Raw genomic sequence first — 23,708 nt, 5'->3', positions numbered from 1 at the left:
TGACATCACTGTGAACTAGAATGCTTGATATAACCATTTCTACTACTGTATTTCCAAGAGCTTCAGCTCCTTATGAGGTAGAGCGGGCAGGTCTGATTGCCAAATGAATATTGATGGTATTCCCATTCTTGCTGACATTATAGGGCATATTTAGCCCCAAGAGCTGCAAATGAAGCAAATAGGTCCTGGATTGTTGTCATATCTCATTGATGAGGCAGACCTTTTATTACCTTACCTATTTTAGGAAGACAGTAGACTGATGATGTCTATGGGATTGCAAGGAAGAATATTAGTATTCCATTGTGATTGTCACTTGTAAAAGGCAACTTAATATTAAAACCACTTTTTTTCCAGATTTTTCTGAAGCAGTGAATTGTTTGAAAAGTTTTCTGTTTCCTTACAAAGCATTATATGTATACCTATCTTGGATTCCTCCTCCTTTGGATCATCTTTGTCAGAATATGCAAATAGCAAAGTATCACTGCCTATTTCAGTCTCTATGGGGGTATGTAGCTTTTTCCCTCTAGGGTGAAAAAATTACCACATTTATGCTAACAATATTTTGCTCCAGTCCCTGATACATGGCTGTCATGTGAAAACAATGGTATCTTTTGCCATCCCAGACTGAATGTCTCCAGTATGCTATTACTTAGCCAATGCTATAGACCAGGTATCTTCAACCTTTCCAGACCCAGGAACCACATTTAACCCAAGCATGCACTTAGGCACCCATTTCTTAAGCTTTCTCCACATACTTGCATGGTGGTAGTGCTCCTTTTGCAACCCACAATTGAGTCCCAACCCCCAGGCTGAAGACCAGTGCTCTAGACAATTAGAATTGCATTGGTGTTGATAAGGTCATGCAGATCTACTCTTGCCTGTGTGCCATATTCACATATTCTGCTAATTGGATTCTTATTTTCTCTGCCACCATAAATACACAAAAGTTAAAAGCCTAAAATATTTATTCCTCCACCCCCTGATGCTGGGAAGTCATCAAGTTCTAAAACAACCACTGCCACCACAATCACTATCAAACCACACATTCCCAATCTGGGATTCATTTGGCTGACAAGTGGATTATGCATTGCCCAAATGGATAAATAAAACACAGACTAAATTAATCCGTTTGTGTTTGAATATTTACCCTGTTCTCTTCTTCAAGCATAACAACAATCTCATTTGCAGTGCAAAAAGCAAATTCCCCACTAAATCTTTTACCACTGACAGTTCATCTACTCAGATGTGAAGTGTGTGATTAGAATGTTACATACCACAGCCAAAGCTTGTGTTCACCCCACACCATTCCCTCGATGAGCTGTGATTCCCTGTGTCCCGGGATGAAATGTTTTCTACAGCTAACAAAAGACAACTAGGAACATTCCCAGTAAGATCACATGAAATTTCTACACAAAACTAGTCTTTTAGTGAAGTGATTCCCTGCCAGGGCCTTCTGTTTTGCTTCATTGGCTTCTTGCATGACACATCTGCAGAGGATCCTTCCCCCCCCCTTTTTTGTTTTGCTTCTACACTAGTTCTAAATCACAGAGCCTAGGGCTTGCCGATCAGAAGGTTGGCAGTTCGAATCCCCACGACGGGGTGAGCTCCTGTTGCTCGGTCCCACCTCCTGCCAACCTAGCAGTTCAAAAGCACGAAGTGCAAGTAGAAGGGCTTGCCGATCAGAAGGTTGGCAGTTCGAATCCCCATGACGGGGTGAGCTCCCGTTGCTCGGTCCCAGCTCCTGCCAACCTAGCAGTTTGAAAGCACGTCAAAGTGCAAGTAGATAAATAGGTACTGCTCCGGTGGGAAGGTAAATGGCGTTTCCGTGCGCTGCTCTGGTTCGCCAGAAGTGGCTTAGGCATGCTGGCCACATGACCCAGAAGCTGTACGCCGGCTCCCTCGGTCAATAAAGCGAGATGAGCGCCGCAACCCCAGAGTCGTCCGCGACTGGACCTAACAGTCAGAGGTCCCTTTAACTTTACACTAGTTCCTAGCCCACTCTGACATGGCCCTTGGCCTACTCTGCTGATTTAAGGGCCATGATAAAAGTTTTCATCAAAGGGTACATTCTGCTCAACCAGCTGGGCTGATCCACACTGGCTGCAGGCTGGCAGTAAGTCATCTTCTCCATCGCACCCATTGCATATAGTGGACATAAAGTCGGTCTGAACCAGATAAATTCCCCTCTGACTTGCCTCCATAAATCACAGGCTTCTGGATTGCTCCCACTGGAAGGGTCTGCCTCCAGGGTGCATCAGGTGCAAAGCCTTCATGATGTGCACAGGAGCTACCTGCTTTTTGCCCAGGTTACTAGGCTGTGTTCCTTCAAGCCCATTCGCTTTTAGTGCAGGCTGTACTTTCTCATGCTTGGCTTGGCTTCCTGCTGTTTCCTGCTCCTTTTCCTTGCTGTCACTGCCTGTTCATCTGCCCTCTCAAAGCGTGTGACCAGTGACAAGAGCAAAGAAAAGGCCCAGCAGCCTTTACCAGTGGTGGGAATTTGGCTAAGAGGGGCTAGCAAATGAGCAGTAGTGACAGAGGCAATATTCTACATCTGGCACACATCAGATTCATATAAATGTTGCGTGTTATTAAAGGTTAATTAGAAACATGGAAGTTTTCATAGAATAATAAAAAATAATTCAATTAAGAATAACTACTCATGAGGCATCCCAAAGTGCTAGAAACATACATAAAACTAAAAACAGCTAAAACATCTGCATATATAAATACAATTAAAAACCAATACACACATACACAACTTAAACCCTCCAACATACATAAAACCAATTCAAATCCATTACAGATACCACTAGGATAAAAGTACGCTTTGAAGGCTCCTTGAAAAAAGCCTTAAAGCAGGATTCCTCAAACTTGGCACTCCAGATGTTTTGACACTACAATTCCCATCATGCCTGACCACTGGTCCTGCTAGCTTGGGATCATGGGAGTTTTAGGCCATAATATCTGGAGAGCCTTTGAGGAAGCCTGCCTTAAAGGAACATTTAAGTGTCTGAGTGGGCTACATTTTCACTTTGAGCTATAGCTTATCTTTTAATGACACACTAAAATTGTTCTTTCCCTGCTGAAGATCATAGTTCAGTTTTTTCCCTCCATTTTGACAATTTATGAATTTTGATGTTTTTTACAGCACAGGAATAAAATGGACGGTCTTTGCATGCCTTACATTTTCACCAGCCAAAGACTACGATCCTGTGGAACAGTTACCTTATTGTGAAAGTTCCCACTGATTTGGCAAGTCCGCTTGGCTGTTGCTGTGGCAACTTGAGGCCTAAAAATATTGCATGTTGTTATATAGTTCAGCTGCGGCATTTCCTAGCCACAAATTACACTTGCTGTCTTCTTGTTAGGTTCCCCAGAATTATTATTCAGTGAAGTGCTGGTTTGCAGAATGATGGTAACCCATTAGTAAACCACCACACATCCAAGCTACACTGCCCAAATTGGGTTTTACAACCTAGACTCATGAATCTTTCTAGAAAGAAAAAATGAACAAATGTAAATGTAAAAATACTTTTTATATACAGTCAAAGCACTTCATGTGCATTATGAGCAAAAAGCACTGTCTATGGTGAAACTTCACTTGGAGACCTCCTGCAACTTGGGTCTCTTTGGCTCCAAGCATATACGGTACCCGCTTGCCTGAACTCAATGGGACTTCAGATGTATAGAGCTCAGGAAGTTACCAGATGAGAATGCACCATAGGATGACCTATAAAATGTTCTCTCTTCCACGACTCTTTGCACTATAATATGGAAAATGCTCTCCTGATTCTACCATCAGCAATACAAAATATTTGTTAGACCTTGGACAAAAATATGGTTCTGTTAGGAAGCAGCTAACCCTATTGGGAGGCATTCATCTCATATTTCTGGTATTTGTGCACCAAAACAAATATGCAATGTATTATGAAAGGAAGCATTTTTTTAAAGTACTGCTTGCCAGAATCCTGTTGATTTTGTGTATTTTCTTTGGTTTAGCCTTGATAAACCAGTTCATCTGGCTGTGTTGTCATGCACTCTTGCTCATTCAACATATGACACTTGCGTCGCTTGATTTCCCTTCCTACTTAAAAAAAAATTAAGCTATGCTAAGACAGGAGAAGAAAACTACTAAATATAAACGACTGTGACAGGCCTCTTATGAAGAGGAAGCTTCAGGGGTCAGAGCTAATTTTAGTAGTTTTTCCTCTCTTTTCCACAGAAGAATTGTAAATGCTAAGAGGATGTATGTGGTTTAAAAACCAGCTGGGTAATTAATTGTGCTCCAATATTATTTTTCTATAAATGTGGGAAAAACATAGGAACACAAAGTGCCTTGTGTATTTAGTACAGTATTATATTTGTGTGTGTGTGATTTGAGAGCTCCAAAAATCCCACCGAAAGCCTGTTTCTGGAGTAAGGCTTTTTGTCCCCTTTTAAAAGTAGTAGTACTGTAGTAGAATTGGTAACAACAACAACAATTTTATTATTTATACCACACACCCCTGGCTGGGTTGCTTTCTGTCCTCACGGACCTATATATAAAGGATTATCGAAATATCTAAAACCTCATTCCAAAGTTAGAGGGCAGCCTTTTTGTTGTGACGTGGGGTTTGTGATTTCAGCTCTCTTGACATAATATGCTGGAGACAGTTCTGTAGTAACACTTCTTTATTAAAGCAAACAAGACTGAGAACTGAGGAGGGGAGAGCTACATTTATAGGGACAGGGAACTAGCTAGAAAGGATACATTTTGGAGGGAACAATATCAGGCAATCACAGTCCTGCCTTTTGGAGGAAACCAATAAGACAGAGGATCCAAATACAGCAGCTTAAATGAACCAATAGTAGCTGTACCCTCTGGAACCAAAAGGCAGTTACTTTACCCTAATGCAAATACAGACAATAATAATACAGATATAAAATCCTTTGACTCAATACACAACACTTTTCACCCACAAATAAAACTGATGCAACCAGCAAGATGTGCACACATCCAGGCGCACCAGAAATCCTGATCTATAATGTCACCGGTGAGAGGGTGTGCTATCGCCCTCGCATTCTCAAGAACAAACGACTCAGTTAAAACCCTTTTTGTAAAGCCCGAAAGGTGGGAGGGCCAAAAGAAAAGCAAACATCCTGACGTGGGAATATCCCTTCCTGTCCTGCACCCAGCCACCCCCAGTCCGGCCCACGTGGCACCTGGGTGGCTTGTCCGTCCCAGCTGTCCAGTAAGACTTGATCGCAAAGGTTCTGACTGGAAGGCGGCGGGGGCGGAGGGGGGAGCTGCATCCTTCGCTCTTGGAGGCCGAGAAGAAACAAGGTAAGTATCCAGCGGATCCCCCAGGCTGGATAAATTCAAGCAACGCTTTGCTGCAAGGTGTCTGTGTAAGAGAGCGCGCGCGCAAGAGCGCACCCTCAGGAGGCATTGGGGAGATCCTCAGGCAGCTCACTAATGTCTACACTGACTGGCAGCTGCTCTCCCGGGTTTCTGACAGGGAACATTCTTAGAGATGCCTGAGACTTTGTGCTCTCGAAGCTGCGCGAATTCAGGCTGAATTCCAGCAGTCCAAAGGATCCGGGGCAAAATGAGGAGGCTAACCAGGAGTCGCCCTGAAAGAGCCCGGCAGCCGCTATCATACTGTTTTTCACCGACGGCGGGGCGGCGCTCGCAAGGGGCACGAAGCAGCAGGTTTTCTCCAGTTCACGAGCAGGCTGCAAGCGGCCCCGCCCGGATGCCGTGAGAAAGCAAGCAGGCAGCTGAGGCGGCGGTCGCAACAGGTGCCTCCCGGATCCGGGAAACTCCTACGGCGGGGCCCCGTGAACGTGGAAGTGTGGGCAGGCCCGGGCGCGAAGCAGGCCTCGTCAGCTCGGGAGGGAAACCCGCCCAAATGAGCCCCGCCTGCACGCGCCCCAAGGACTCCTCTCGGGAGTCAAAAGGCGCGTGGACGAGACCCCAGCGTTTCCCGCCCTTCCCCATCGCGGCGCCTGTCGCGCTCAAACACCCGCAGCAGTTAGTGGAGCCTTCTTCCTCGCTCAAAGCGTACCAAAGCCTCGTTATGCCCTTTCCTATTTTGGAACTGCATATTTATTGGCATAATGCTATGTTTAAAGTATGTATTTAAAAGTTGCATTGGAAAAAGAGGATTTCATTAATGGGGGGGCGGGTTATAAGAAAATATCACACGAGTCAAGGTGATGGCATGCCAAACGAGGTGCGGCCGGCGCCCCTCACCTCTTAGGCAGGGTTCCAGAGCTTGGGAACAGCTGCGTGAACGAGGACAGCATTTCAACGTGCGGCACTTTGCTTAGCATAAAGATTCAGGAATATTTTTTCGGGTGGGGGGAGATACTTGATTTCGGCCATTACTGACGCAGGAGCCCCGCGGGAAAAGCGGGGGAAAGAACAAGTAGTGAATCCCTGCTAAATTGAGTGAAAAATGCGTGGAACGAGGCAGCAAAGGCAGAGGCCGTGTGCGCTTTAAGCTTTAGTCCAGCTCCAATGTGTTCCCACTGCTGGTGTGCTCATCCTAGTCCATAGGTATGTTGTAGAAATGTTGCTTTTTGATGCACTTTCCCTCAGACAAGCTCCCTTCCTTGTTTTTTTAAACGTAGGCCAAATTTGCATAGTAGTTAAGCTGAGGTGCTCACATTTGGGACAGTCCTCGCACATGCGCAGATGACAGCTTTAGGGGATAGGAGTTTGTGGTCTGGGTTGCAGGCACCAGGAAATCAATCAAGTACAGTGGTACCTCAGGTTACATATGCTTCAGGTTACAGACTCTGCTAACCCAGAAATAGTGTTTCAGGTTAAGAACTTTGCTTCAGGATGAGAACAGAAATCATGCTCCAGCGGCGCAGCAGCAGCAGGAGGCCCCAATAGCTAAAGTGGTGTTTCAGGTTAAGAACGGACCTTCGGAACGAATTAAGTACTTAACCCGAGGTACCACTGTACTGTAATCTGCATTGGGTGAAGACACATCCGTGTCCCCTCTCTGGTGTGAGCAGCCAGAGCCAGAGCTACAGTGGGCTAGCCAGGTTTTTTGCTCTGGGTCAAGCCCCCAGAGTGGCACTATTGAGGCTCCCAGCCTGTGTGTGTAGGTATGCAAATGTGCATAGAGGGGTGCCAAACTGGGTCTTTGACCTGGATGAAATAAAGCCTAGATTCGCCCCTGTGTACAGCAACATACAAATACATTTCTCTGTAACCCTCTGCTTTCCCCACCCCAAAAATAAAGCCAGTTCCGAAGGTTTGGAGAACTTTAGAGATGATGTGGGATGTGGTGCAAAGGGCTACAGATGGAGATGATGAGAGACTCATTGGAGATCATGGACTTTTTCTTTGTGTGAGCAGCTGCTCTGGATCAATGGATCAAGTCCTATTCATTGATTGGTGATATTATTCAAGAGAGATACCCAGACTTTATTTATAAAATATTCAAGACTTACAATGCAGCAGGTCAGCTTACGATGTTCTCTTGTAGTGCTTAGTATTAAAGAAAAGCCACGATAAGATAATACTAAAGGAGACTTTCATTAATGGTGTAATCTCTACTCCTATTACCCTGGCTTTACTTGAAAATGGAGGCTGCCTGGGAAGTTATGGTACCTCAGTAAAACGAATGTTTGTGTACTTACAGGTTCTGCATTAGGTTTTATTTGCTGTAATGCATTTTCACTTTTTAAAACATTGTTTCCCCCTTGAGTACTAAAAATAAGGTGTTTTAAAGATATGAGGTGAGATGTTGGTTAAGGCTTTTATTTAAATGTGAGATCTTGGATCACTTTACATAGCACAGCCAATAGGAACCTCTCTAATAGGAAAGGGAGCCCCATCGGAAGTCAGTGAGACCACATGTACATACGGCGAGAAATATATTAACCTTTTTGTTTTTATAAACCAGCCATCTGTTGAAAGCAATGATTTCAGCTTAGAGAGCTTCCTTAGTTTTGTGTTTATTGACAAAATATCCTAAGGTGCAAAAGCAGAAATTTTGGTGTTGCTAAATGAACAGAAAAGGCTCAACTAGTCTTGGAGAGATGTGATTTAGACTCAGTCTATATTTGCATGCTAAAAGCCACAGAATCTGCTATGGATATAATTTGGGCACAATCATTTTAGCTGTATGGAATTAACAGCTCAACTGTTATACATGTATACTATACATGTATACTCAGAAATACGGTAAGTCCCATTGAGTTCAGTTATGCTCTGGTTAGTGGATGCTCTGGTTAGTGGTAGAAGAGAAGAATGAGTTAGTGCAGCATTTTGAAACAACAATCCATGTTTTAGGACAGGGGTCAGCAAACGTTTTCAGCAGGGGGCCAGTCCACTGTCTCTCAGACCTTGTGGAGGGCCGGACTATATTTTGGAAGAAAGAAAGAAAAAGAACAAATTCCTTTCCCCCATAAATAACCCAGAGATGCATTTTAAATAAAAGCACACATTCTACTCATGTAAAAACACCAGGCAGGCCCCACAAATAACACAGACATGCATTTTAAATAAAACACATAAAAACATGCTGATTCCCGGACAGGAGCTGGGACCAAGCAACGGGAGCTCACCCTGTCGCGGGGATTCGAACTGCCGACCTTCTGATTGGCAAGCCCAAGAGGCTCAGTGGTTTAGACTACAGCACCACCCGCGTCCCTAGAGCCTTTGGAAACCTGGGTTCAATTCCACAGTCAGCCATGAAGCAAACTAGGTGACTTTGCTGGGGCAAGTCACAGTCTGTCAGCCTAACCTATCTGACAGGCGAGGATAAAATGGGGAGGGGGAGAGCCATGTATTCAACCTTGAGCTTCTTGGAGGAGAAGGTGGGCTATAAATATGACAACAATGATAACAGCTGAACTGTAGTTTAATGTGACATCCAAATGCTGCACCTTACTGTTTGGCTAAATCTAGTTGAATATGGAAAATGGGTTTTTGATCTCTTCATTAAGGGGTCTTATGGTTTGTCTGGTGTCATTTTTCACATTCTTCAGGGAGATACAGTCTTTGGTGTCTTTTAACGTTTGAACCTGCCCCTCAAACTAAATGTTTTTGTCTTTTCTTTACCATGTTGATACCCTCTTCTTTAACACCAACTGGTTCCTTATAAAACACATTTTTAATCATTTTTTATAAAGGTAAAGGTAAAGGGACCCCTGACCATTAGGTCCAGTCGTGACCAACTCTGGGGTTGCGACGCTCATCTTGCTTTATTGGCCAAGGGAGCCGGAGTACAGCTTCTGGGTCATGTGGCCAGCATGACTAAGCCGCCTCTGGTGAACCAGAGCAGTGCATGGGAACGCCGTTTACCTTCCCGCCGGAGTGGTACCTATTTATCTATTTGCACTTTGACGTGCTTTCGAACTGCTAGATTGGCAGGAGCAGGGACCGAGCAATGGGAGCTCACCCCGTGGCGGGGATTCAAACCACCAACCTTCTGATCGGCAAGCCGTAGGCTCTGTGGTTTAACCCACAGTGCCACCCGTGTCCCTTTTTTATACTTAGGCACTAAAACTAGCATGAGCAGCAATACAGGTTTTCTTTTCGTTTTACTTCCTTTAAGCACTGGGTGCTGAACGAAATGTGGACATAATGCCAAAGCTCTCATAAAATAAAATTTCTGTTTCAAATCGTCTTGAAATTGTTGGGGGCGGGCAGGAATAGCTTATTAAGAAACCATTTTTTACTTGCCTGCCATGTTAATGTTCCTTGCTGGCTTTTATGACAAAGACTATTTGCATAAAAGCTCTATCTTTGTTGCTGAGAGTTCATTCCCCCTGCTGCTTTTTCCGCTGCATGAAGCCTCAATTGCACTGAAAAACAGCAACCAGTGGTAGAGCTGGCAAGGATTCCTTCCTTCCACTGGAGGGGAATGAACATCAGGGAATCAGTGAACCTTAACTGCTTCATTGCCTGCTTAACTGGCGATTTGCATAGGGTAAAGGAAGTGAGTGGTAGTGTAAGGATTTGCCTGTGCTTTACCATCACAGGTGCCTGGGAAGGTAAAGCAAAGAAGGGTTGGGCTTGTTTCACAATAGTCTACCAGGAGAGCAAGGATGAGGAAGGCAGCTGGAAAGCAGGATAGGGGAGGGGTGGCTTCTTACTGAGCTTGGACAGTGGTGGCAGCTAGATTCTGAACATCAAGGTGCAGATGAATTGGGAGTCTGTAGTGGGAAGGTCAGGAAGATAATCCTGCTTTTGTATACCACAATGTGGATTCTCGAAGACCCATCTTGCCTCTACATCCTCTCATAGACATTGTGAGCACTATATTTCTCCCCTTTCTCCTGCCAGCCAGCATGGGGAGGGATGAGACAAGAGTTGCCTGCCCAGCAAACCTTTCCTTTTCAGTTCTAGGTGCTTCTGATGTCAAAGTGCTGGCATTGTAAGGAGTTAGGGAAATCAAACAGCTCACCTGGGAAAAGCAAAACCAGGTTTAGCATTTGCCTTGCCATCCTTGCTATGATACGCATGTTTTTGCTGCAGTCTGATGTTATTATTCCAGTCTCTGGCCCCCACCTACCCTGTGTATTCTGCCTTGGTCAGACCCCACCTAGAGTTCTCTGTCCAGTTCTAGGCACCACAGTTTAAGAAGGATGTTGACAAGCTTGGAATGTGTGCAGAGGTAGGAGACCAAGACGATCAAGGGTCTGGAAACCAAGCCTTAAGAGGAACAGTTGAGGGAGTTGCATATGTTTAGCCTGGATAAGAGGAGACTGAGATAGCCATCTTCAAATATCTAAAGGGATGTCACACAGAAGATGGAGGAAGCTTGTTTTCTCCTGCTCTGGAGGCTAGGAACCAAACCAATGGATTCAAGTTACAAGAAAGGAGATTCCGACTAAGCAGCAGGAAGAACTTTCTGATAGTAACAGCTGTTTGACAGGGAAACAGACTCCCGCGAGAGGTGGTGGGCTCTCCTTCCTTGGAGACTTTTAAGCAGAGGTAGGCTGGCCACCTGCCATGTATGATGTAGTTGAGATTCCTGCATTGCAGGGGTTTGGACTAGAAGATCCTTGGGTTCCCTTCCAACTCTTCTGTTCTATGAATCTGTGATAAAACTGTTGTGCCTGCATCTGAAGGTGATGGTAAGTTGTTCTGCCTTTTCTCTGAACTAGGTGAAGTACAGCAATGAAGCCTCTGTTGTGCATGCCTCAGCTGTGCAGGAACTCCCCTGAGCATAATAGCTGACATTGAACTCTGTTCCCTGCCCCGTGGCTTCCATTATCATGGCATCACCCTCCAGCTACAGCTTTAATGTGAATGGCAGATTGTTTATGCCCAGGGGCAACACCAGCATGAGGCATGATGGACATGTGCAAGAACTTTTTCACGAAGAAGCACAACAGGTATGTTGCAAAAGCCCTGGTTCCCTACAGCTGAGTTCTGAATTCTGAAACATTGCAAGGTGGTGGGAGTAAAGAGAAGAGTCCAGATTTGTGTTCAGTTTACAGTGTGTATATCCGTAGATCATTGATAATTAATCACTTTGTAGCAAGAGCCACAATTGCTACAAAGCATTGGAATAATCTCCAAATTAACGACCTTGATTATTGGTATCAAAAGCTGTGGCACATTGCCTTATTAGAGAAACTCGCACAAAAAGTGAGAATTGTCAGGGGACATAGTACGCAGGAGAAGTTTGTGGTCCTTTGGCATGGCTTTATTGAGTATACAGGAGCTAGTTTACATGATTATGCCCTGCCTGCTGCATATTCTTGTTTGTGTTTACAGTAATAACTTTTGGTTTGGGTGGGAGTCAAGGGTAATGTGGAACCTGCAAGGAAGATGCTTGTTAATTAGAAAACGTCAATTTATTTGATCAATTCTTCCAGTTGTTTATGTAGATTATTTATAAAAATCCTTAACCCTGTTTCATGTCTTGCTATTTGTTTTGCATAAATTGAAACAGTTTCAGTGGGAAATGTGAAAATAAACCAACAAAAATTATTATTTAAAAATGTTACTACTGAGGCAAAAAGAGAGTGGTATTTGTGAAAACAGGACTTGCTGGCAAGCAGTTTTTTGTTTTTGATTTCCTTTTTGATGGCAGGGGCGGGGGATAAGTGTCAGAACCTTTTGCCCTTACCTGCTGGCTCCATTCTTAAAAATTGGCACTGAATCTAGTTGCTGATAAGTAGGTCTTTGTAGGCTATAATCAACAGGGGATCTGGGTTTTGTTTGTAGTAGGGTGGGATTCAGGCAACATGATTACCCTTCATAAGATGAAGAGTTCTTCTGAATCAAACCAAAGGCCCATCTCTTCTAGATACCTGTTGTCACAGTGGCCAACCAGATGCCACAGTAGTGTGACTTATTTAGGATTCTCATTTCTGTACAATTAAGTGCCCTGGGGGTAAGAACGGGGCAAGTTCTGTCATCCTTAAAGCATGCATTTTGCAGGTATTTTAGTACTGACCCTTTGTGCCTCTTTGCTGGTGCCCAGCAAGATGAAAAAGCAAACGTAACCTTTAAATCCTATTTTCATTCAGAGTTCTCCGACACACAACAGACCTTGGTGGAAGATACACCTTTTTGTTTGGGAACCAGTGCTCTTTGGCACTTGGGACGGAGTCTTTACCTCTTGTATGATCAATATCTTTGGAGTAGTTCTCTTTCTGAGGACAGGGTGGCTGGTGGTAAGTATGGGGAACAAAGTGACAAGCCATACAGCTGTTGATTTGTCTTGGAATCTGTTTTGATGTCCTTAAGGTATTGCATTTAAATTAGTACTGAAAGCCTGTGTGCTGGCGACCATTCTTTTGCCTTATCATCTTTAGGTTTTTCCACCATCTCTTCTGTAATAGCTGCTGAATGCATATTCATCTGCATAGCCTTCATCACATATCCAACCTCCAGCTATGGTGTGTCTGTTTTTTAAGCAGCTTGCTGACACACAAAACACACACACACACATATGCAAGCAAGTGGGAGATATAACCCGAGCACTGGCAAACAGCCCAATCCAGCCCAGTTCAGACTATAATGAGAGCAAATAATTTTAAACCAGTGTGCTTTGGTGTCAAGTCAACATTTTGCCCTGCAGGCCAACCTGATTACATTCTCTGATCATGTGGAGAAATTTGCATAGTATTTGGTGCTCTCGGCCTCTGTTTGGACCACACTGTTGTAGGGATTGATCCTTTTTAGTCACAAGTGGTAACAAGATGATTTGGCTAGATGACCTTTTGATCCTTCCACCTCCTGATGAAATGTGGGAAGCTTTGATGGAGCAGAAAGTGGCTTATACTGACTGCAGCAGCATACCATGCCTTTCACATGGTGCAAAAGCTATTCTGCTAGGTTGACAATCCTGTTATTATTACCAAATAGTTACCATGTGGTTCTACATTGGCACAGTTGGGTGCTTAGGTGGCCAGAATGTATTTAGGTTGGCGCATCCCCAATCACTTTGCCCTGTGCTGTATTATGGTAGAAACAGGCACTGCTTGTGCAACATCCTGTTTTGATTTGAGGTACCCCCTCCATACCACTGGGTCTGGCTTTTTGCTGGTGCAGCAGTCATTCTGGTCCTCTTACAGCCTGCTCCAGATTATTGGTTACTTCGAAGTAAGTTCTGCTGAAATCACTTGGAACTCAACTGAGTTCAACTGATTGCAGCAGGACTTGGTTCCAAGTCCTTAGGACCACAGCTTGCAATCTCTGTTGGCATAGACCAGATTTAAATTTTATTTTATCAGCTCTTTAAAGCCCACAAAATTACTTGCTTAAAATATACTTGGGTTCCTATGGCTTTGTTAATTTCTCTCCCTTTATGTCAAAATAACATAAAATAGTAGCTTGGGCTATTTACAGGGAAGCTGATCAAATATAAATGTTCAGGTAACACATGTTGCCATAGTTACACGTCCTCCCTCATGTTCCTCCAAGCTCTACTGAAAGAACATAGTGTAGTTTGAAGTGATGGTTGTAACCAGCACTCCTTCTGCCCAGCTGGAACAAACACCCTCTTTCATTGTCCTTACACCAAATTTATTGAGTTTTTAAAATATGTTGATAACAGTTATACAGTTGTAGCTCAGCTCCCGAACGCCTTGGGAGTCGAACATTTCGGCTCCTGAACGATTGAAAACTGGAAGTGAGTGTTCCGGTTTTCAAACGTTCTTTTGGAAGCTGAACGTCCGAAGGGGCTTCCGCGGCTTCTGATTGGCTGCAGGAGCTTCCTGCAGACAATCAGAAGCCTCACTTTGGTTTCCGAATGTTTCGGAAGTCAAACGGACTTCCAGAATGGATTCCCTTCATCTTCCAAGGTACGACTGTATTATGAACAGTTATGCATGAACTGAACTTTAAACTTAGAAGAGTGGAACTGCTTAAAATTATTATTTAACTGCTTAAAATCTTTCTCCTTTGCTAAAGCTCCTCGGTGGTGTAAAATTTCTACTGAGTGTGAATGTGTGTACGCATTGTGAAGATTGGATTTGGAAAGTGGATTGGATTAGAATTCAAAATTAAATTGTTAAAATGGATAATTGTGGTTTTTTAAAAAAGAGACAGAGAGTTGAAACAAATATTTACAAATTGCACAGCAAGAGGACCTTGAATGCATATTGTAACCCACCCTGGGACCTGCTGGTGTGAAGGGCAGGTAATAAATCAAATAATAATTAAATAATAAAAGCCTACAGGCAACAAATGGCTAGGTGGTCCTTGAGCTGTTGATGGGGAACAAACTGGTTACAGTGGGTTTCATTGGCATCTGCCTATGGGCTGGAGGAGACAGAATATAATCACTGAGTGATATTATTAAACAGGTACCAGGGCAGCAGTAAAAAAAAAAGATTTATTTTCATGCTGGCCACATGACCTGGAAAAACTGTCTGCGGACAAACGCCAGCTCCCTCAGCCTGTAAAGCGAGATGAGCGCCGCAACCCCAGAGTTGTCTGCGACTAGACTTAACTGTCATGGGTACTTTACTTTTACCTTTATCCTCCAATTGGAACGCTCACAGGCCAGTGTTTCCCAGTTGTCGGTGTTTATACCACTTTTTTTAGATTTGCCTTGAGGGAGTCTTTTGTTTGTCCACCGGCATTACCCATGGACCTGTAGAAGCCTCCTGCAACCTTTTGCACCTTCTGTTCTCCTTGCACTATCACAAACTTACTAGTAGTGATTATCTGATCTGAGGGCCCATTCATTCATTTCTCATCAAAACTAGAAATTGGATGCTGCTGTTTCTTCAGAATCTCATTTCCTATCTCTCCACACCTGCTCCTCTAACTAGCTTGATATGTATCCCGAATGCTGTAGCCTTCATGAAGTGCAGTTTCAGTTTGGAATCCTGCTGGTTTTGATGGCAGTTGCATCAGACCAAGGGGAACTGGAGCCAGGACTCAGCATGCAGACATCTGCTAGCATACAAGCCTCCCTACACAGCTATATTTTTTCTAAAAGGAAAGCATTGTTCTAGCTTTGCATCAATTGTTAAGCAAAATAAACAAAACAAAAGCACTATCAGTTTTGTGTATACTAAATATCTTCGAACTAGCCAGGACAGTGGGTGCTATTTGGAAACGCAGATGGCACAAGCATAACCTAACATGTTCTGCACAAAGCAATAATTAGTAAGCAAGAGAACCTAAAAGCCACTGCCCTTCCTTGAGAAGTCATAGCAGGAAGGAACACAATGCCTGTGGGATAAGAGCAGCACACAGAGTGCTTTGAAGATGGCACGAAGGAAGCAAAATACTAGAGTTTGTTCACAATGGGGATCTCTAAAGCTCAGAAGAAAGGCTTAAGAGGTCACTTTTTTATTTAGCATCTGCATGCTGATAACATTTGAAGGCCTTCTGACTGGGTTCATATGCTAAAAGCTGTGAAAACAGAAGAATATAAGGCCTGGCTTCTGCTTTCTGTAAAGAGATGCATTAGAAATTCCCTTAATGTAGTAGTCCTGTCAGTTGTTATTTTACACGCATGTTTTTGTGAAAGATATGAGCACTGTTAGCCCATCTCAGAGTCTTGTGGTACCTTGTATTTCTTAGAAAATCATGTACAGCATACCAGTCCTCCTACGTTGCTTTTTTTAGACATTGGAGTGATTTGCAGTAGAGTTGAGTTCAAGTGTTAAGTTTTAAGAAACCACATACCTTCTTCCTACTGCTTTCATGTAAACTTCCTAACGTTTTGACAGTGGTAAGCAAGACACTTTGGCTTAGATGAAGTACAAATGCATTGCATTCTTTTGTAGCAAGCAAAACAAAGGTAAGTGTGTGCCTTGAAATCTATGCATCTCTTTCTTCTTTTAAGTTTCAACCTTTTCTTTTTCCTCCCATTTCAGGGAAACACCGGTATTTTAATGGGCATGTTTTTGGTGTCCATTGTCATCCTGGTGGCCTTAGTAACGGTCTTGTCTGGCATTGGGGTTTGTGAACGCTGCAGCATTGGAAGTGGAGGAGTCTACTCAATGATTTCTACTGTCCTTGGAGGTCAAGTTGGGGGGACCATTGGCCTCCTCTATATTTTTGGTCAGGTAGGAATGCAACTTCTTTTAAAATAAATTTGTGTGTGTGTGTGTGTGTGTGTATCTCCAGTCACCTTTCCTTTTCTTTGCTTGAGGCAATGATATACAAACCCCATAGTTTATATTATGCTACTGAAGAAGATTTTTTTAAATATTCAGTAGAAATTGTGCAATTGCAAAAATTATGAAAACTCTGTTATGTATCTGTTATGTTATGAATAGATTTATAATTGCCTGTATTGGAACAGAAACGTGGCTAATGCTAGATCAAAGTTCTGCACCGGGAATGCTTTTTAACATAAGTCCAAGTCCTGGATGCCATTTGCTGTGCTGGAGAGCTAAACAAACACCTCAAAGGGAAATGTGGCTCTCAAGATTTGGGGGCTGCTGGGGAGCAATTTAGGTGGCTTAACATTTATTTCTTATTACTGCCGCACAGCAGATGAGTGTGCCACATTTGTTACTTGCTTGTGAGGTATTTTAAGAGCTTAGAACCAAATTTAGGCCAGGAGTGCTTTGGAATTACCCAAGTATGACATTGATACCCAAGACAGCTGAAAATCAGTATAAAATAAATAAATCAAAACCACTTTGTGACTCCAATCAAACTGCCTTGAGCAGATATATAAAGAAATGATTTTGTGTCATGATTATATGATTATAAAAATCATTCTTATTTTAATTCTTTAGTGAGGCCTCCACAATAATGTTTAATAATTACATACGCTGTGGGTTAAACCACAGAGCCTAGGACTTGCTGATCAGAAGGTCGGCGGTTCGAATCCCCGCGACGGAGTTAGCTCCCGTTGCTTGCTCCCAGCTCCTGCCAACCTAGCAGTTCGAAAGTATGTCAAAGTGCAAGTAGATAAATAGGTACCACTCCAGCGGGAAGGTAAACGGCGTTTCCGTGCGCTGCTCTGGTTCGCCAGAAGCGGCTTAGTCATGCTGGTCACATGACCAGGAAGCTGTCTGCAGACAAACGCTGGCTCCCTCGGCCCATAGAGCGAGATGAGCACCGCAACCCCAGAGTCGGTCACGACTGGACCTAATGGTCAGGGGTACCTTTACCTTTTACCTATTATATCATTCCTTCATTTATACTTGTGATTGTGTTTTAGGTTGCCTTTCCCACTTATTCACACTCTTACAGTTTCTGTTTAAGAAGTACTTGACCAGCTTGCTACAAGCTTTTAAGATCTTTGGAATTATCCAGTTTGGCACTTGTGATTTGTTAATTTTAGTTCAGCAAAAGCCTCTGGGCAAGGAACCAGCTCGAGGAACATAGTGCCTATGAACTATATTCCATCAATGTAGACATCATTTTGTAGTAGAGATTCCTAAGGTGATGGCAATTTGTCTGTAGTTTGAGTCTTTTGACAGAAAAGTTCCAGCCTGGCCTCATTCACTGAACTCATTCACTACATGACAGCAGTTATTATTTCTAGCTTTTAGGAGGTCCAAGTATAGCTATTCAAATTGGATGACAGGTCAAACAAACCATAAATAACTTTAACCACACTTTGTTGGTATGGATGATGGTGGTTAAGGAAAAACCAAACTCCTCCCTGTAGCTGTACCAGAAGAGGAGAGAGATTAGGGAGGGGGGGAGGAGGCAAGCTTAGTGCTCACTGTGACTTGTTCTGACTCATTCATATCATGCAATCTTTAGTTTAGGGCAACCTCCCCCATCTTGGTTCCCTCCAGATTGTTTTGGACTACGTCTCCCATCATTCCCAGCCAGCAGAGCCCAATGATCAGGGATGATGAGAGCTGTAGTCCAAAACATCTGGAGGGGGCATGTTGGGAGAAGGCTGGCCTAGGGTGATATTTGAACGAGGTCATTGAGTGATAACTATAAAAAATGAGCCAATGTAATAAATAGGTACTTATCATGGTTGGTATACAGCAGGCATAGGCAAACTTGGCGCTCCAAGATGTTTTGGGACTATAACTCCCACAATCCCTAGCTAACAGAACCAGTGGTCAGGGATGATGGGAGTTGTAGTCCCAAAACATCTGGAGGGCCGAGTTTGCCAATAATAATAATACTAATACTACTACTAATAATAATATTAATTTATTATTTATACCCCGCCCATCTGTCTGGGCGGCTTCCAACAGAATATTAAAGTACAATAGTCTGTCAAACATTCAAAGCTTCCCTAAACAGGGCTGCCTTCAGATGTCTTCTAAAAGTCTGGTAGTATGCCTGGTATAGGTCAGGAAGCTAGAGAGGAACTTTGTTGCCTCTCTCAAAAAGAGCAGAACAGTAAAAGGAAACTCCACTCAGATACAACTAAATCCAATGCCATCCAGTAACAAAATTATGTAACAATATATTTACACAGTATTTCAGGGCCGGCCCAATAGATGGTTGTGCCTGAGGCGGACCACAAAATGTGCCTGCCCCATCGGCAAGGGAAGAAGCAAGGAGTGGAAACAAGGGCAAGGAAACAAATCAGTATTACCCTACGGTTGAAGACTGGTGTAGAGCCCAGGAGACCCCAGAGGGCAGTCCCGCCATTTCATCGCTAGGGTTGGAAGGAGACCAGCAGCGCCTCCTATTTGCTGAGAGGCCACTGCCCCACCCACCTGTCAAATTCGGCATGGGAGGATCTGGCCTGTGGACCCAAAAAGGTTCCAAACCCCTGTTGAAGATAGTCTTCTTTTAGCATTAACTCCCTTTCTTTGCAACTTCCTCCCCAATGTGGTTTCACTAGGCTTGTTCTGTTCTTGCTTCCTGGAAATTAGTGGAAATGTATTTATTCCAGCAGATACTAGAAGATTGAGTCAGGTGGCTGCCTTAACTGGACCGGGCCATTTTCTATCTGCCATTATGCTGCTAAATACAGTGGTACCTCGGGTTACATACGCTTCAGGTTACATACGCTTCAGGTTACAGACTCTGCTAACCCAGAAATAGTGCTTCAGGTTAAGAACTTTGCTTCAGGATGAGAACAGAAATCGTGCTCCAGCGGCGCGACAGCAGCAGGAGGCCCCATTAGCTAAAGTGGTGCTTCAGGTTAAGAACAGTTTCAGGTTAAGAACGGACCTCCGGAACGAATTAAGTACTTAACCTGAGGTACCACTGTACCACATTGTTTTTGAAATAACTGTAAGCTATATATTTTATTATTATTTATTTACAGAGTTTGTTTTATACCCATTTTATTGTTTGTTTGTCTTCCTGACATTTTAAGCTGCCACAAGGGTCCACTTGCAGGCCAAGTAAAAGAAATAAAATCTTCTGCATCCTCCAGTTTATATGGCTTGTAACATACTAAGCAGTTTCGTAACTGGAAGTATTTTTCAGTGTGTTGCAGGTGCTATGTACATTACTGGATTTTCTGAAAGTATCTCTGAACTCCTGGGCTTCAGTAACATTTGGGCCATAAGGGGCATCTCACTTGCTGTGCTGCTGGGTTTGCTTGGAATTAACCTTGCCGGTGTGAAATGGATAATCCGTCTCCAGCTGCTGCTTCTCTTCCTACTGGCTGTTTCCACGCTGGATTTTGTCATTGGATCTTTCACACACCTAGATCCAGGTAAATTTGGTATTGTTTATTTATCTACTTACCTATTGGACATGCAGTGGTACCTTGGTTCTTGAATGTAGTCTGTTCCAAAAGTCCTTTCCACTTCTGAAATGTTTGAAAACCAAGGTGCAGCTTCCGATTGGCACAGGCGCCCCGGAAACAATAGCCAACAGCTGCATCGGATGTTCAGTTTCTGAAAAACGTTTGAAAACTGGAACACTTACTTCCGGTTTTCGAACATTTTTTGGAAGCCGGAAAACTCTTACTTCCGGGTTTTCGGCATTCAGGAGCCAAAATGTTCGAGTACCAAGGCGTTTGAGAACCAAGGTTCCACTGTACAGTGATACCTCGGGTTACATACGCTTCGGGTTACATACACTTCAGGTTACATATGCTTCAGGTTACAGACTCCGCTAACCCAGAAATACTACCTTGGGTTAAGAACTTTGCTTCAGGATGAGAACAGAAATTGTGCAGCAGTGGTGCAGTGGCAGCGAGAGGCCCCATTAGCTAAAGTGGTGCTTCAGGTTAAGAACAGTTTCAGGTTATCAACGGGCCTCCAGAACGAATTAAGTTCTTAACCTGAGGTACCACTGTATTTATTACCCACCCTTGACCAAAGGTTCTAGGGTGTGCTCCATCATAATAAAAATCAGTTAAAATATGATACATAAATAATGGCTCACTAGAAGAACAGTACAACCAGTAAAATCATGAACAGAGGATGAACCGTGATCAAATGTTTCCAAAATTTGTGTGGAACACGGTGCGCTTTTGCATGTCTTCTTAATTTCTCTGAAGTTGCAGCTAGATGCACAAGAGGCAGGCTGGGGGTCAGAAAATGGGAGCCACTGTATCAAGAAGTCCCTCACATGCTGTCCTACAGCTGCATCCCTGAGGGACCATTTTCCTTAATGGCTTAGAACTTTCCACCACCATGAGGAGACCTCAAGCAACGGACTTCTTTTTCCAGTTGCTAGGCCCCTTACAGCTGTTTGAGGGAGTTCCATGGAATTCTATGTCTATCAGTTGCTGTCTCCATGAGTTTCGTATTTCTACCTAAAAACTCCTTATGTTTAAAGATCTTCACCTCTTTGCTACTTCAAATGCATTTTGACATGCATAGATCTATTGCATGACCAATCCCATAAAACTACCTAAGATAGCTAATGTAGCTAGTATTGCTCAACATGTTGATTATAGTATCCTATTAAGAACTGGAGAGCCTTCTCATTTGTGCAGTTGAAGTTTGTTTTTATTTTACCATGAAGTTGGCTACATAAAGCGAAGTAGAATAATACTTAATCACCGTTACATCTTTTAAAGAGATGCATGCTGTGAACGATGGCACAAATAAGAATTTTTAGTGTGATTTGTTCTTGATCACGCTGTTAAATAAGTACATAAAATTATATGTAGTTGCACAACTAAACAGAAGGTGTCACTTTAGATTCATTTTTTGTTATCCTGCTGTTTTCTTTCTTTCTTTCTTTCTTTCTTTCTTTCTTTCTTTCTTTCTTTGATGTTGCTTTTATTTGTAAAATCTACATTGAAGTTAAAGGTTGGAGACCAGCACAGGAAAACGATTCACTTTGCAAAGGTCCTAACATTTTTGCAGTCGTGTTTAATGAGTCCAAATTATAAGAACAGGTGTGAGTTTTGCAGTTACCTGACAGTTTGGGTGAAAGGCTGCTGGGGTTGGTGATTGCTGAAGCTCTGATTCTGCACATATTTTCGGTAAGCCTTATTGTACACAGTTGGACTTAGGTGAAATATAAATGCAATCATAAATAAATAAACTTTTGTATCCTCAAAGGAGCAAAATACATAGTTCCTCTTCTCTCTGAGTAATCATCACAAGTCAAAATAGTATCTGAACATGTTCACAGCACCTGGCCTTTCGTTACTAAATAAATTGTCATTTCTCACACATCTCAGATTAGGGTTAGGGTTTCTGATAGGAAAGAGACCCATTTCTCGGTTAAAATGTCAGCATGTGCTGCTGAGGTAAGAGATGGAAGAATTAGCACATTATGCATGGCACACAAAATAATAAAATATCTCACTTGTTCTACTTTTTCAGAAATGTAGCTCTCTGTAGTTTCCAGTGCTTTTTTTGTATGCGAGTCCCTCCCTCCTTTTAATTACTCATATAAACTTTACTTGGAATGTCTTGCATTACTGCAGATGTCCTCTGTGTGGTGTCTGAACTCTGAATAAACTGGGCATTAAAAAGATTGTGCTCAGAATGTGTGTTTGAAAAGTGGCAGCATTCTTAAGAAGTGTGTGTGTGTGTGTGTGTGTGTGTGTGTGTGTGTGTGTAAGGGTGGATATGCATTCCCCTCTGAGCCTCATGAATTTCAAAGGCACTTAATAAATCGACATAGATTTTTTTAAAGAGTTCTTTTCTAACAAAGACAAATGGTCAATAAATGCTAAAAATAACATTAGCTACTGCAGCTGTGCAAGCGATTGCTGTCTAGCCTCAATACTATTTGCATGTAGCATCTTGCCCCCCCCAAATAATTATTCTGAGCTTTTAACACATTATTAGTAGTTTGCTGCTGTCGTACTTTAAGCAAGTCCATATGGAAACTTCTCCCAGGAACTTTGATGTGATTTAGAATGCAATCAGATAATTGAGAATTTTATATAGGGATCTAATGGGAATGATAATCAATGTGAGGATGCAAAACAATGGAATCTGATACTGACATTTTTAAGAATATGGGTGTGTTCTAACCATTCAAGTTTCAGTTAAGTGATACAGCACATCTACAAAATCATTTGTTTTGCTGCATCATGGTCTCTCCACTTGTAACTAGAACATTTAATTTACAAGTATCAGCCTCCATAGGAAATACTAATAAGTATTAACTATACTGATCTTAAAAATATAAAACCAATACTAATTAGGCTTTTAAAAGAGCTTTCACCAAGCTCTTATGGTGTCACAGAAAGACAAAACATATTTTAACACATATTAGACTTACTCATCACAATCATCTTACTTTAAAAGATCCCCCCTTTGAAACTTTCTAGGGGGGAAAAACCTCACATCCAGACTTGTGTACACCCTCCTTTTGGTTCTCAAATGAATTCTACTACGTGATTATGCTTGGGTGGAGTTTCCTTGCTGTATCACTCCCATTTCCTCAACTGCACACACACACATACACACCAATATTATCCCAGTGTTCAGTCACTTCCTTCCCCTTGTTGCTTTTATTTTTAGAATTTCAAGGCAGAGACACATTTTTACATTTAGAGGGTTTTCTCAGATGGGGTTCCTATCTTCCTGTATAAGTTTGTCCCTAAAATAATCTCTCTACATTGTATGATCCTGGAAGTAAAGAACTCCTGTTTGATTTTGTTGCTAGGTCACATTAAAACAGCTGCATCTTTTCCACAGAGCATAAAGTTCTGGTGTCTTTGTGGGTCTTTCTGGATGGTATATTTATATTTATTGTCATTTGGAAGAGATCAGTAGCAGACCTCAAATGTATGCATTTTCTGCTCTTCTTCCTTGAATAAGAGGAGAAATGAGTAATTGACCAGGGAGATATTAGACCCTACGAGATTAAACTTTCTAAAGAGTGAGCTTTGTCTCCAAGGATTTTGGGGGTAGGGGATTGAATGTAGTAATTCTCAGTTCAGTCACTTCTTTGCAGTGGGGTCAGGATGGGAGCT

At 42.7% G+C, this 23,708-nt stretch overlaps 1 protein-coding gene and 1 long non-coding RNA gene across 4 annotated transcripts in view; both read left to right on the top strand.

The window, feature by feature from the left end:
- The first annotated feature begins 1,688 nt into the window (after positions 1-1,688).
- Positions 1,689-3,497, top strand: LOC128421516 (uncharacterized). Its single transcript, XR_008332333.1, has 2 exons — positions 1,689-3,355; positions 3,391-3,497. It is a non-coding gene; the product is annotated as an uncharacterized LOC128421516 (long non-coding RNA).
- Positions 3,498-5,156: 1,659 nt separating this feature from the next.
- The window catches only part of SLC12A8 (solute carrier family 12 member 8), a 63,926-nt gene continuing 45,374 nt past the window's right edge, over positions 5,157-23,708 (top strand). Inside the window, exons 1-5 of one of the 3 annotated variants that reach the window (XR_008332332.1) lie at positions 5,157-5,323; positions 11,116-11,346; positions 12,490-12,636; positions 16,300-16,491; positions 19,796-20,027. Coding sequence is in view for 2 of the 3 variants with exons in the window: in XM_053404407.1 (XP_053260382.1) it covers positions 11,227-11,346; positions 12,490-12,636; positions 16,300-16,491; positions 19,796-20,027 (691 nt within the window). In the remaining variant the exon portion in view is untranslated. Of the gene's footprint in view, positions 5,324-6,034; positions 6,114-11,115; positions 11,347-12,489; positions 12,637-16,299; positions 16,492-19,795; positions 20,028-23,708 lie in introns of those variants that run through there. The other 2 variants (XM_053404407.1, XM_053404417.1) reach the window with 2 other exon arrangements.

The sequence above is a fragment of the Podarcis raffonei genome, chromosome 1 (genome assembly GCF_027172205.1).
Source record: "Podarcis raffonei isolate rPodRaf1 chromosome 1, rPodRaf1.pri, whole genome shotgun sequence".
Taxonomy (NCBI): domain Eukaryota; kingdom Metazoa; phylum Chordata; class Lepidosauria; order Squamata; family Lacertidae; genus Podarcis; species Podarcis raffonei.
The sequence above is the reverse complement of the archived record's forward strand: the minus strand, read 5'-3'. Positions and strand labels throughout refer to the sequence as shown.